We start from the raw sequence: 14,687 nt of genomic DNA on the forward strand, positions 1-14,687 counted from the left end.
TTTCAATAAAGAATTTATACTAAAAAAAAATATCTTTGTTTCAAGTTTAAATATCTTTAAATGTTTACTCTCTATGGGCTCCATGCACGAGTACTCCTTCAACGGCCAGAGAAGGAGAGTTGGGGGACACCTAGACTGGTTCCCGGTCCATCCACTGCGCATTTCAAATGATCCAAAGTTATTGGGGGCGGGCATTGGTCAGGGAGACCATCGCAAGTTAATTCGAACGTGAACGTGTGCGCGCGGCGACGGTGCCTGACGCTGACACAAAGACTTTTTGTACATTCAGGAAGTCGTGCATACTTCGCGCGCAACATTACAGGCAGTACGCTCACGCTGTGTGTACCGTCCAAGGAGCTCTCAAAAGTGGTAGAAACCGCTCTCTTTTGTTGGCGCACAGAGCCCATAAGAATAACGCTACCTATTTCTCTAGTTGACAGATTTTGTCTATTGAAGGAATGTGTACACATTTAAATGTACTTTTCAAAATGAAGATCTGAAATTAAGTATAAGAGTTTCATTGCAACAGCCTGATTAACATATTGATGTAATTCTGAATTAAGGGTATTAACAAAAAAAGAATAAACTTGTGGTCGTTATCTCTGTAGTTCTTGAATTACAAAATTTAAAAACCGTAAATTTACACAAATCGTCTGTAACACATTAAAGTAAGTTTAAATTTAACCTTGGCGTTCAGAAATTAGTTAAAAGTTGAAAATGTTTTAGCGCAATGGTGCCGGTGCATGAATCATTTTGAAGAATAAACTGAATCTAATTCAAGCTTGGTTTGGTTGGATAAATATTTGATACAAATATCAAAGAAATAAAAAACTAGTCATAACATAGAATTTGCTTCGGTGAGATGTAAATTCAATATTAGATTGTTTTGCCCTTCACCGACGAAAAACACTGAATACTCACATAGTTTAACCCCCCCCCCCCCCCCCCAACGTGAAAGTGGGAAAAAATCACTCAGGTGGGACTCGAACCCACGACCTCCTGCTTTCTAGTGCAGACGTCTTACCACTAAACCAACGAGCTTGCCGGGATGAGCTGGCTTGTTCAATCCGATGTACCAGCAGGTACCGCATTTATTAAACTATTCAAAAAAATTGTTTCATCTTGTGAAAACTACCAAAATAACTGACATTTTGCAATATTTCTAGCTTTGAAATAAAATAATTTATATGAATATAAAAATAACTTATGTGTAGTTTTTTTAGACAATTAATTTCAATGACTTACGATCTGCAAAATGATAAAATGAAATCAACTGTCACGAAATATGTTTGACACCGTTTACTGCACTTGGCCGATGGCAAAATCTGAGAGTCCGTTTGACAAATTTACTCCTTGATCTTGCGTCCTTGCGGCAGTGTACTGGGCATGCTCAGTGCCAGCCTCCTCAGGAACACCTTCCCAGCATGCATCAGCCTGCACAGTCTGTCCATGGTGGACTCTGAGTCGGCCATCTTGATGTTGGGCACATTTTCCAGAGTCTAGGAAAGAAAATGACCACAAAAGGTTTATTAAAAGGATATACTGATCACATGGTCTGAAGAACCGAATACGACATGTTCTGTCAAAACAAGATGTTTGTGAGTAAAGCTTGAAATGTAGGTACAAAAAAAAATGTCCATGGTTTGTTTGTTTGTTTTCAATTTTTTTTGGGGGGGGGGGCCAATTTGAAATGTGTCTTAAATATAATGTGAAAGTTTGCAACTGTAATTTTGCCAACAAAGTTGACTTTTTAAAAATTATTTGTAGATGTTCAAGAAACCTTCAGGCTTTTTCTCTGCTTTTACCTTAATGTCGGCATCACAGAGTTCAAACAGGCATAATTTATGGGAAGATCTGTATTTTAACAAAAGAACAGTCCTCAACAGTTTTCTGGTGTTTTTTTGTCAAGAAAATATCACAAATTAAAAAGGTAAATTAAAGACGGGAATTAACTTCGGGGTCGATAAATGGAAACCACACATCATTGCAAAACTCTTAATTTTAAGCCGATGATCAGTTGTAAAAACTGCCAAAGTTTCTAAAAAAGAAACGTTGGAAAGAAATTAGTATATCCTACCTGCTGGAGATTCTGCACGATAAACCTGAGATCCGCCATGGCTCTCCACCATTTTGCCTTTCTCTGACGACGCGGCAGACTACCAAGCAGGAAAGCGAGATGCTCCAACACAAAATGACACTGTAAAAAAAAATCAAAAAAATTAACTTTTGGAAATATATTTGTACATGTGCATCTCAATACCCTGTGACAGATCTGTGTCTAAACACTCTGTTAAAAAAATGAAGAGACACTTCATCACTTAATATGGTAAATCTCAATCAGTGGCCAATTCAGGTTGGCGCATGTGAAACTTGATCAGCGCATTTCAAACATTTGAATATTCAATCAAGTCCAGATTGGAAGAAATGAATACTAGATTATTGGAAAATCCACGGTATCAACTTGATGATTACGTTGTTGGTTTTTGTCAAAATAGTCTATTGAAACTGTAAAAAAAAAAAAATTGTAATTTTTGTCCTACTTACAAAATTGGACCTTTTCTGTATTCAGATCAACCTGAAACTTGGCACATACAAAGACCACCTAGAGAAGATGTTCATTGAGAAGTGACATCATGATGCATGACGTCATGTGTCGTATCAACCTACATCAACCTACCCACAAAGCCAACTTGGTTGAAACTAACTTTGTCATGTTTGTATAGATCGGGCCGTGTTTAGTCAGGCAAAAACTGAAGTGACCTCATGATGACATCACAATGTGCCATGTTGCCATAAGAAAAAGCCCTACTGCAAGACGTTCCCAAGACGTGTTAAACTCTATTTTTGGAGATGCAATTACCTCATGGCAGAAGGCAGCAATCTCAAACGTCTCCTCAGCTCTCCTGTTCATCATCTCGAGTTGCTCCTTGGTCCGAGCCCACGTCAGCGGCTGGTGATTGCCAGCTGATGCGGTTGCCATGACAACATCGATAGTCATCACCTGGGACGTGCGGAACTTAGTCGTGGACCTTTCGCCTTGGATATGAGCCATGGTCTAAGTGACAGAATAGTCCAAAATTGGCAAACGATTAAAACGTCGCTTCTTCGAATTTTGTTTTTCAAATTCTTATTTGTCAATGCCAGTTTGTCAATTCAGTTTTTTTTTTTTTGACAACAAATGAAATGAGGAAATATGGTTGAGTGAGATTTGATTCTCCAATCTTTGGCTTATTGTACCTGCCGAAGCAGCTAAAATCAATCACGATAACCATCTTTGCCTTCAGATCACGGGTACCATTTACTCCTGGGTGAGGAGAAGCAACTAGCGACAAAGTGTCTAGACAAAGTACCTGGCCGACAAACCCCGGTCTGGACTTGAACCCACAACCTGCAGAATTATTACCCACAGATCTTGAGTTTGGTACGCCGGACCACACGAGACCACGACCAGAACGCAGACTCACCGATCGTGAAGCCAACTTCCTGAGGGCAAACCGGCCCTTTCTCAGCGTGCTCCAGCGCCGATACTTGTGGTGCTCAATGGCTAGCTCCAGCAGATAGTCTTTGGAGTGGACCCTGTAGTCGAGTTTGACTGCCTAAAAGTAAAATGTAAAACAAGTAAGTTTCAATGTACTAAGGTTATGACAAGACATTTGTTTTTTTGACATGACGATGCCTCTTCAAACAACTTAACAGAGTCGGCGTATTCAAAATAAATGTCAAGCCAATCACAAAACAGAGGTCAATATAACAACTTGATCACAAGTTAATAAGTCAAATCACAAGTCAACTACAATTCAATCACAAGAGTAGTCGATCACAAGGGTAGACAATTACAGGTCAATCACCAGTCCAGCCCAAGTAAATCACAAGTCAATCACAAGCTAGTCATGAGTCAAATTGATAGTCAGCTTACAAGGCATGTCATAAGTTTTAAGGATGAACAACGACAAGGAAATGCTTCCGTCGCAGTTAATGAATAGCACTGCCACGGTTTTTTTATAACTTGCCAATTGACCGTAAAATTCCTTTTTTAATTCTCCCAAGCATCCTGTAAATATCTAGCAAAATCTACCTGCAAAGATTTTGCAATTAACATCATTCTGCAGCCACGTCAGCCAACAGGTTTTCAGTGGCGATTTCATTCAAGGCTTTGTCATTTGCTTTTAGAACAGAGCCTCCTGTAAAACAGTATTAATTTAACTTAACAGTATTAATTCAATTCTCTTACCTGCAGACCAACTACTGATTTTCCACATAGACTGTAGTCATGGTTGTTATATTTACGAAGACACAGCCAGCAGAAGTTGAGGTTGCACGTGCCGCAGATCATGGAAGGACATCCGCCGTTCTTCTCCCAGCGGGTCCTGCAGCCAGGGCACTGCTTCACTTGCACATGAGTGATGAGGGGTACTTTTTTTTCGCCCACTGGAAAAGTGACGGTAACAAGGGAAAAGTGACATCAGTTATGCTGGTGCTTTGGTTAGCATTTGAAAATTCTCTACACATTCACATACCCTAGATTCAGACATGTCCTCCAAAAACAGGTGTTTTTTTTTAAATTGATGAAGAAAAATGACAACTCACGTGTTTTCTTCATGGCTTTGCGGTAGTTGCTGGCCTGCTGGCAAGAAGCCGGCCAGTGTCCCTCTTCCTTGCACTCTGTGCACCACAGCCAACCGCAATCGCATCGGACTGTCATCATCTTCGTCATCAAAGTTTCGCTGCTTATAGACGATGACAGTGACGACGATGACGATGAGAGCGACGATGACGATGATGATGACGAGGTTGACGATGATGATGACAATCCACTGTCGGACTCCAGACGTGCCACGCGACCACACAGTGCGTTCGGGCACCGGTGGCACTCGGCCGAGCGGGCCAAGGTGGTGTCCCTGGCACGCCTGTAGTGAGCATGGAACAGGGCGGGGCTAAGGAAAGCCATGGTCGTGACGGGGTCCACAAGCGTCTTGCACTTGTACTCCTGAAAAAGGAAAAATTGATACAAAAACAAATTGAAGGAACAAAGATAATAATTTGACATCTGTAAAATGATCAATGTGTAATGCTTATGGCCAGTTCGTATTTCGCCCAAGTACCCCTCAAATAAGTATCCACTTGAGGGAGCCCTTCCCCCCTCCCCCAGCACACCCTCCGCCCGCAAGGGAGTAACCTCTCTGGATCCACCCTTGGGTGTGATAGCCCTTTGGGAGTTGGAATTTCTTGGATTGTCTGCTTATCAGCTTATAAACTTACAGGGCATGTGATGTCTGTGGCTCCCTGCTTGACCCCTGACCTCAGGTACTGGCGCCAACAATCGTTGCAGAAACGGTGCCCGCAGGGGGAGAGGAGGGTGCCCTCCAAACTGCCGAGCGAGGACGGTGTTGCACCAGCTGGAAGAGACAGGATCTCGTAGCAGATTCCGCATTCGTCGGATGAGGTTGATGTTTCCTGGATCTCCTTGTCGCAACTCGGCTAAAAGAAGACATTTACGAGATTTAATTCAAGATTGTTTCAGTTCTTGGTGTTTCAGAATTGAATTGTATTAACAATTTATTGCCTCAAATCACATCAAGTTTGAAAGTGTGTGACAAACATCATACAGGAACCTAAAGAAATGATAATTGAAGCGACATCAAGCTGGCTTTTGGATGTTATAAAAAATATCGGATCATCTCAAAAATATTACCTGACCAAGCCCAACGTCAAAGGTAAATGGGTAATTTCACGACCCCTTAACACTGACTATTGACCTTCAAACCATGTGATATTTGTATACTATATTCCTACCTCAAGTGTCTGTCTGCTAGTAATCTCACTATAAGCCTCATCCGCCGTGCTCAATCGACAGTTCCAACCCAGCGCTTCCCTCACAGTCGGGATGTCTGCAGAATTGTGTCTGGATCGGGAGCTTACAACCTGCGCCCCCCTGAAATGGAATCGTACATTTTCACTTTGTTTCAGGTAAAACGGCATACCAGGTTATACCATCAGATCAATTTTCATATTAATTCAAACATCTGAGTCAATGTTGAGATGAGCAAACATCCTTTCAATTGTTAATTCGATGTTGACGTGTAATTTTATCTCATTTCATTTTATGTTCTCTATGTGGTAATATTTGTTATTTTTTGTTGTTGTGGGGTGCTGTGGTCCACTAGTTAGGGTGTTCGACTCGTGTGTCGTGGTACATGGGTTCGAATGCTGACGGGGAGCAAGGCACTTCATTACGATTGCCTCTCTCCACACAGGTGTAGTAAATGGGTACCTGGTAGGAAGAGATTCCTTCAATGCTTGAGCGCCGCAATGGCAGCCGTGCTAAAGCCAGGGTAATAATAGAGCACCAGGAGCATCACTTCGTGATGAGCGCTATACAAGAAGCCTTAATACTGTTATACGTGTAAAGGTATCACTAAGGAGACACGTTATCGTAATTTCTTCGCACAATGGGAGACATCGGTCATTAGGGAGACATTTTCATGTCTCCCTAATGTCACTGCCCCCCAATAGAGGCACAATTTTACTGTCGCAATTAGGTTATATTTGTTGCTTGTTGTTTAATTAGTAAACATACCGAAATTCGTGGAAAAAGGACAAGGGAATATTGGGTTAGGGCACATTTAAGTTTGAAAAATTCTGTGCACAAGTCTATGGGGATGTCTCCCAAGTATCCAATCTAGGGTAATTAGTATTGTTATTATAGCCTTTTATACAATGATTTCGCTTTTAGGCAAGCCACAGGTTTATCCTTAATGTCTTTAATTGCTGAGCATATCATACACCTGTACTTGTTGTCTTTTTATGCCTGGGAATATTATAAATATTGAGGTCCACTTGCTGAGATTCCAAAGACTGTATTTGATTTATCTTCTTGATATTGCCCTTTATCACCAAGGCCGCTTGACGGCGCTTGCCATTGACCGGCTGTTCAGCAAGCATAAGAATTTTCCAGTCTCGAGCCAAGACTAAACAGAATCATTCAGAACCACTTACGTTCTGCCCCAGCTAGCGGCAGACTTTGTGAGCTCATCCTGCATGTACTTGATGACGTCCGGGGTAGAAATGATGGTATCCGACGGAAAAGAAGCTGACATTTGCTTGGTGGTGACTAGAACTTGATCGCTCAGGCCGTACACTGTCATCCTGGTGAAAAATGTGGCAACAATTGATTTGTGTGCTTCAAAACTGATGCTTGAGTAAAACGGAGGTTTGAAATTTTCCCTTTCATTTCTGATAACAGGTTTGACCAAATTACTGCCAAAGGCAAAATTGTTTGATCCCGTTTGAGCCTAGTGTGCTCTTGAACCTATCGCACTGACTGACTGACTGTCACGTGTGACTAGTACACTATTTACCTGCACAACTATCAGATAGTCAAACAGGTAACCAGTTTTGTTTCCAGTAATTTAAGTAAATGCCAATCAAAACCCTTTTCTAATTATTCAGCAGAAACTTTTTCCATTAGAAAGTCCTTGGACCTCAAAGAAATATCGACTGTGTTTTTCACATCAAAACTGAGGTCCTTATATTTGGAATTAAAAACTGTGATGACCCACCTCACATGCACTCCTGTCTTCACGACTTGCCACGATTCCGCCTCCACTGAGTCTGTGCACTCGACGGTCGTGGGATCATCGTCCAAGCATTCAAACAGAAGGTACACTTTGTTTCTAGGATCGCTTGAAAGATCGTCTTCCCCGACTTGGATGGCAAACCTCCTTGGCCTGCACTGGGCCTCAGCGTATGCCCTGCCGAAGTCTGCCTCAAGCCTTGATGGTTGTACAGACTCTTGGTCGAGTTGAAGGCACGTGGAGGGCAGTTGGCACTTGTCTGCAACCAAATCCTCTTGTAACTGAGCAATGGCTTGTGACTGGGCACCAGTAGTCGCCCTTGTGCGGGGTTGGCCTCTCTGACGTTGCGGCTTGGGTCGGGGCTTATATTTAGCTCCCTCGGGGTCATAGACAACACGACCCTTGTGCTGAACTTTGGCCTTTGACGTGCCCTGGTTGCTATCGACTCCCTCCTTTGACAGATGTCTGTCCATGTCGCTCTGTTTTCGTCGCTTCTTCTGCTTCGGTTTCTTCGTGGTGGCAAACAGAGCATCTCCCAGCGTCTGCCTTGGTCGTTCCTCGCTGATCATCAAGCCACTGTCGATGGCTTCATCTTGGAGATTCGAATCTGCCTCCGAGTGAGATAGGACCTCCTCATAGATGTCATCTTGGATGCAGTCCTCCGTATCGTAGACGTCTTCCATGTAGAATGTGGTGGTGGCTCTATGTCTCTGTTTGGTGCTTGCAGACCCTAAAATAAAGGATAATAAATTAAGGATATAACTTTCTGTTTTAACAAAAAAAAGTTCAAAGTACTGGGAAAAAAATCTGAATCTTTGAATCTTTTAGGCCATCCAGTGTGTAAACATCCAATGTTAGCATCAGTATACCGTATCTTATGTACCAAAGCTACTATAAAAGTGTCATTTCAGAATCATTAACCCAACCTTTCTTGCTCCTTTAAAAATCCACCAGGAGGTTTCGGGGGTTTTTTTGATTGAGGAAGGTACAGCAAAGCCATTTGTACATGTCATGGGGATTGATGCCAATTGACAATTTCTGAACAAAGAATGCACTATTACTTAAGGAGACCCAGCAGATACTTGAGTGGAAGATTTTGCAGGATTCAAGCCTGTTCCTAATTGTCCTTTGGATTGAGAGTTCATATGGTCTAAGAGTGATAATAAAATGATCTATGCTGAAAACTGTTTCCTACTTTTGTTGGATGTCACGGTGTTCATCTTCATCTCCGGCCTCCATGGGTACTTGTTCTCGGGTCGGCCGTACCCGACCTCGTAATGCAGCTGTGGTGTCCTCTCCTCCGCCTCATCCAATTGTTGCCCCTCCTCCCGAATCCTCTCCTCTAGCGCATCCAGCAGCCCCCTCCAGTCCACCTTCTTCCCGCCGCGGTTCTTGGCGCAGCGCAGCTTGTGGATGCGGCTGCGGACGGCTTCAGTCGCGGCGTCGCTGCGGTCCCGTCCACGCAGGTCCCAGGCATGGGCGTAGGTCTGCTTAGGCAGCCGCTCTGGCCGGGAGGTCTTGGATTCGTACACGCCAGTGCAGGCAGGCTTAAAGACATCGTGGGCGTCCAGGTGTCGCTCCACCAGTAGGACCTTGAAGTCCAGCTCCTCGTGGGCGTCCTTGTCATTGCAGATGCTCTCTTTCAAGAGGCTCGGGATTTCCCATCGCTTCTGCTTATTCAGAGAGTAGACCATATCCCCTGTTGATGCAAATTTAAAGTAAATGCAAATCTTACATTACACCCAGAAATTTTAATGATTTAATTTCATGCGCCAACTGTTTTTATGGATGCAACACTTCACTTTGCAAGTAATTAAAATTAATAAAAATAAATACAATTTACTAAATAGATGTAATGAAATCAAATAAAGTAATAAATAATTAACATAAATTAAACTTAAGCTTCTTCTTTTAAAAGCTCACATCATTATTTTCAGCATTATAGAACAAATCAATGTGGTAATTTATCAACCACATCAAAATGTGATTTGCCGCACAATCATACAAAGGAAATCTATTCTACTCACTGGATCCACGCAAGCCCCCATCGCTCACTACCTCCTGAAACTGTCCGTTGATGTCTTCGTATTCCATTCCGCCGTGCGTCCTCTTTGTTATTACAAACTGCTCTCTGAAGTGGTGCGACATGGGACTCCGTCGCAGAGTGTGACCGGTCACCCGGCCAAAGCGTTCTTCTTGCTTGTTACGAGACATGTTATCCTTGTCGTCGACTGCGCTGATGTCCTGATGTGATGAAATGGTGTCAGCTAGGATGCCACTATGGTAAAAAAAAAACCAATTCTAAGGCAAAAAAAAAAAGATTCGGTCTCTAGTCAGACCAAAGTTCCGGAATTGACGCGGCCACGCGGCTTTTTTTTTTTTTTTTTTTTTTTTTCGCATTTTTTTTTTTCTTCAAGCTTGGATTGTACAGACAAGGTGGGTACTATTTTGCTTTTTTGGTGTCCTCATGTACATTGGTTTCCTCCATAATTTGCCTTGGTGCTTTCGATCATTTGCCTTGGTGCAATTTCTCATTCCTCGGTGCTCTTTGGTAAAAAAAATTGAGGAGGTGCGGAAATAGAGGGCGCTGTTGGAGCTACCACGGAACATTTTGGGAAAAAAAAGATCGACGCGCATGATTAAAATCGACACGCGCGCTGACCAGAGACCGACTTATTTTTTTGTTTAGCCTAATAAGGCCAACTTGAGAAGCAAACCAGTTTCTTGCCCCGCCCACTGCCTTTTTTTTCTGTCCACCTCCCCTTTTTTGTTTCGTGATTTTTTTTGTGAAAAGAAAGTTGCATCCTGATGCTACCCTTTTTTATCATATATTATCACAAAGAAAGGTCAGTCATTGTAGAAATGTTGAAAAGACATGAATCTGGGACTGTGATATCCAATTTGGTTAATAATTTTAGAAAATACTTTGAAAATGCAGTCGACTCTCAGTACACATTACATAACCAAAGAGGTGGCTGGTGAAATACGGAGGACCTTTCCTTTGCCGAATGAAAATTCTGGAGAAATTTGATGGCAAATGAGTCAAGTTGGCCTGATTTAGTTTTGCATGTTAAAAATTGTTTTAAGTTCTCAAAAATTTGAGACCCATCTTGAAAACTTGAAAAAAAAAAGAATCCAAAAAAGCCAAAAATCTTGAAACATTTCCCAAAAGTGCAAACCAACAAAATACATTGTATGTAAACCTTTTTACGGTTGTGTAATTTGTATTTTAAATTTGTTATTTTTATTTAGCAGCTCGCTACACTAGAACTACAGTAGTGAGTTTTTTTTTTTTTGGGGGGGGGGGTTTACCAAAATCCAGTAAGTTGGTTTTAATTTAACCCAAAAATTGTACTCTGAAAATTACGTGTATTTTATTTACACATGGTTGTGTAATAATTTGGGTACAACTATAGAATGCAGGGCCACTTTACTCTACATCCACGCCTCCGTACGGCTGCGTGGAGGCGTGGAGCCGCAGTCGACCTACCTCCGAAAATCGATCGTGGAGTCGTGGAGCCGCAGCTCAGTACAGTCGACATCTCCGAGAATTGCGCCCTCTATCGGTGCACGTCTCTGCGACTCCGCGACTCCGCCACTCCATCCAGTGCCCCGCGTCTCCGCGACTAGACTCTGCGACTCCCAGACTCCGCGCCTCCGCCACTCCAGACAGTGCCCCGTCGCCCTCCTCCCTTCCTAATTTGCGAGCCCATTTAAAATGGATACGGATGCTTCGTTCTCAAAAAAATTTCGCCGAGAATTGCGCCCTCTATCGGCGCGAGTCTCTGCGACTCCGCGACTCCGCGCCTCCGCCACTCCAGTGCCCCGCGTCTCCGCGACTAGACTCTGCGACTCCCAGACTCCGCGCCTCCGCCACTCCGATCCAGACAGTGCCCCCAACACATTTACAAGCACGCCCTCCCTTCCGATCCTTCATGAGAAGCTTAGAAGACAAGTGCATTCGCTGTACTTAGCACTTTTTGCAGGTTTGCATATCTATTACTCCTATCCATCCACGCCTCCAAGCAAATTAAAAAACCTTGCTCCGGCGTGGCCCTGCATTCTATAGTTGCTCCATAATTTGCATAGGCTTGACAAATCTTGAAAAAAAATTGCTGATCTTGAAGAAAAAAATATGGAGCGGTGACACTGTTTCAGACATGTCAGAGCACTCCATGCCCACCACAGCAAACTTGAGAGACCCAAATTTTCGCGGACTACATTCATGACATTGGACTAGTCAACACAAAATCAAAGCTCATTAATCGTTCATACTAATAATTAAAAATACAATTGTACCTCAAGATGACGACAGTGGTTCCTCCTCCGGTCGGCACGGTTGCTGCTACGCCCTTCCTTTAACTTTAAGCCTAAAGAACAGCGGCTAAATGTGACTTTTATACTGTTGAGTTTTGCCATTATTTCACCCAAGTTGTGCAACATCTTGCGTGTCTTGTTTTGGTTTTTCAGACCATGTTCAGACTGACCTTTTGAACAGCATATTTCATTAATAAGTAGGGGTTCTACAATAATTTCTTGCACTCAATTTAAATTAGTTGAACTTAGACCTTGTAAATAAATTTTAAAAAAATATTCATTTATTTTAAACTTAATTTTTCTAATATCATCATAACTTATATGTGGTAAGAATTGTCTTTCTGTATAATAAGGGTATTTTGGCAACCCCTTCGGTGGTATCACCCAACTTAAAATAGAACTGCCGTAATCGTTTGATTAAAATGGTTATACCGCCCTCTACTGATTTTCCAAACTTACATCTCAATCTTATTTTTTTTTCTCTGGAGTCCGAGTGGCGTTGGGTGAGGGGGGGGGGGGGGGTATATATGCAGTAGAGAGCGGCGGTTTGGAGATCCAGTTCGATTTATTTTGTTTTTGTTTGCAATGAATGACAAGTGCAGAAGAAGGGAAATTGAAGACACAGTGATTTGGTCGGCTTGGGCGATATTGTTGCTTAGTTGCTCCACAGTTGATGTGGTCAGAATATAAGTTCAAAATAATTACTGCCTCATGGTACATACAGGGCCTAAATTTTATTATTATACACATTAGGCCAAAAAAAAAAATAATCGGTCTCTGGTCAGACCGAAGTTCCGGAATTGATGCGGTGGTTTTTTTGTTTGTTTGTTTTTTTAGTGTTTTTTTTTTTCAAGCTTGAATTGTACAGACAAGGTGGGTACTATTTTGCTTTTTGTGTCCTCATTATAATTTGCCTTGGTGACCTTTATCATTTGCCTTGGTGCAATTTCCCCATTCCTTGGTGCTCCTTGGTAAAAAAAAAAAATGTGGAGGTGCGGCGATAGAGGGCGCTGTTGTGGCTTCCGTGTTCATTTGAAGAAAAAAAATAAGGTTGACGCGGATGATTAAAATCGATGCGCCCGCTGACTAGAGACCGAGTATTTTTTTGGGCCTTACCGGCATACTCTCGCAAAAAGTGGGCCGACCAGCATTGTATACAAAACCTCAATGGCCGGGGATTTGTGCGTAAAACGGTCAGCCGATCACACTCAATTGACTTCGGTAAAACCGCAAGTCCCATTATAAAAGTTAACCGGACCATTTTTTCCAAGAGTGTGTTTTTAATGAGGGTGCGAAAAAAAACCCCGGAACCCAACCCAAAAGTTATACTTCATTTTTAAAGAAAAATATGTACATGTAGCACCAAACATAATAATGACTGGAAAGCCATTTTCATAAGCTACTTTTAGATGAAAAGAAATACTGAAATTGCTCAATCCGTGCAAAGATTATTACTATTAAACACAATGAACCTATTTTTTCCGTCCAAAAATGCGATTTCAAGAATTGTCGTCACAATAAATTGTCTTCAAACTTCACCAGCGAAATATACCTCAGATTAAAAGTTAAAAATATTCAACAAAATCCGTTTGAAGGCCCGTCTTTTTTTTTTAAGTGGATTTTGTAAATCATATTGTTTGCTTAACCAGGGTTGTTAATAAAGAAGTTGTGTACTAGCACTGTTGTCGACAGTTGTTGACATAAGACTAGTATTCTGTGTCATTTTCTATGTTGTTCTAAGTGTGACAGTCACAATAAACAGCTTTTTTGAACGAAAGAAGTTTTAGGGTCATTGCGTGTAAATGGGGATATTCTTTGAGCGGATTGAACAATTTCAGTATGTTTTTTTTTTTCATTGAAAAGTAGCTTATTGGCTTTCCAGTCGTTATTATATTTGGTGCTACATATTTTTTTAATATTAAATATATATGTATTTATTTTTTTTTGGGGGGGGGGGGGGGTTGGGTTCCGCTTTTTTGAATCGCGCTGTGCAATCACTGCCACCACAATATTGGGTGAAAATCACAAGAGCACCGCCGCCGCCCTAGTAGTCTGAATGAGTGTCACCCGTTATCCACGGAGCCAACTGGAAGTCTCCGGTGTAAGGCCCCCCCCCCCCCAAAAAAAAATTCGGTCTCTGGTCGGACCGAAGTTCCGGAATGGACCGATCCAGTAAGCTCCGCCCAGTGCGCACGTGGGCAAATTAACACGTGCTCCTCTCCAATGCCACGCTGCATGTTCCTTCCGCGCGCATCATACGCGCGTGCACGCATGTCGGACTTTAGTGCACGCACGTCGGACATAAACCACGGCTGTGATTGGTCAGAACACTATGGGGCGGTGCTTACTGGATCGGTCCATTGACGCGGGGACGCGGCTTTTTTTTTTTTTGTTGCTTTTTTTCCCCTTCAAGCTTGGATTGTACAGACAAGGTGGGGTACTATTTTGCTTTTTTGGTGTCCTCATGTACATTGGTGTCCTCCATAATTTGCCTTGGTGCTCTCGATCATTTGCCTTGGTGCAATTTCCCATTCCTTGGTGCTCTTTGATAAAAAAAAAAATTGAGGAGGTGCGGCAATAGAGGGCGCTGTTGGAGCTACAGCGGAACATTTTGGGGAAAAAAAGATTGACGCGCATGATTAGAATCGACGCGCGCGCTGACCAGAGACCGACTTATTTTTTTTTTGCCTAACGCCTGATATGTCTAAACATGCAGATCATAATTATGCAAACCGAGCGCCAGCCAATCGGAGTCGACTCTACTAAATCATGACGTCATTTCATTCCCAACTCAGG

At 42.4% G+C, this 14,687-nt stretch overlaps 1 protein-coding gene across 2 annotated transcripts; it reads right to left on the bottom strand.

Annotated features, from left to right (window-relative positions):
• Positions 1 to 1,221: 1,221 nt before the first annotated feature.
• LOC119736918 lies at positions 1,222 to 12,040 on the bottom strand. 2 transcript variants are annotated; one of them, XM_038210944.1, is made up of 13 exons: positions 11,874 to 12,040; positions 9,602 to 9,818; positions 8,770 to 9,273; positions 7,560 to 8,304; positions 6,997 to 7,146; positions 5,794 to 5,932; positions 5,260 to 5,478; positions 4,588 to 4,987; positions 4,232 to 4,428; positions 3,465 to 3,596; positions 2,861 to 3,055; positions 2,078 to 2,197; positions 1,222 to 1,499 (listed from the first exon to the last, which is right to left on the bottom strand). In XM_038210944.1, the coding sequence occupies exons 1-13, from the start codon at positions 12,015 to 12,017 to the stop codon at positions 1,347 to 1,349; spliced, it is 3,315 nt and encodes a 1,104-aa protein (XP_038066872.1). In that variant the 5' UTR covers positions 12,018 to 12,040; the 3' UTR covers positions 1,222 to 1,346. The 2 variants fall into 2 exon arrangements, with proteins under 2 accessions (XP_038066872.1, XP_038066873.1); XM_038210945.1 differs by having other exon boundaries at positions 9,602 to 9,852.
• Positions 12,041 to 14,687: the final 2,647 nt, after the last annotated feature.

This window comes from Patiria miniata, unplaced genomic scaffold, assembly GCF_015706575.1.
Source record: "Patiria miniata isolate m_02_andy unplaced genomic scaffold, ASM1570657v1 HiC_scaffold_3, whole genome shotgun sequence".
In the NCBI taxonomy this organism is placed as follows: Eukaryota; Metazoa; Echinodermata; class Asteroidea; order Valvatida; family Asterinidae; genus Patiria; species Patiria miniata.

What these genes read in the sequence shown, in the direction of transcription:
- LOC119736918 (XM_038210944.1), bottom strand. Translation starts at nt 12,017, where the DNA reads ATGTTGCACAACTTGGGTGAAATAATGGCAAAACTCAACAGTATAAAA. An exon ending in ACCACTGTCGTCATCTTGAG is followed by an intron (nt 9,819 to 11,873) that starts GTACAATTGTAT and finishes TCATCACATCAG; the next exon opens with GACATCAGCGCAGTCGACGA. An exon ending in AATCAGTAGTTGGTCTGCAG is followed by an intron (nt 3,597 to 4,231) that starts GTAAGAGAATTG and finishes TTTTACTTTTAG; the next exon opens with GCAGTCAAACTCGACTACAG.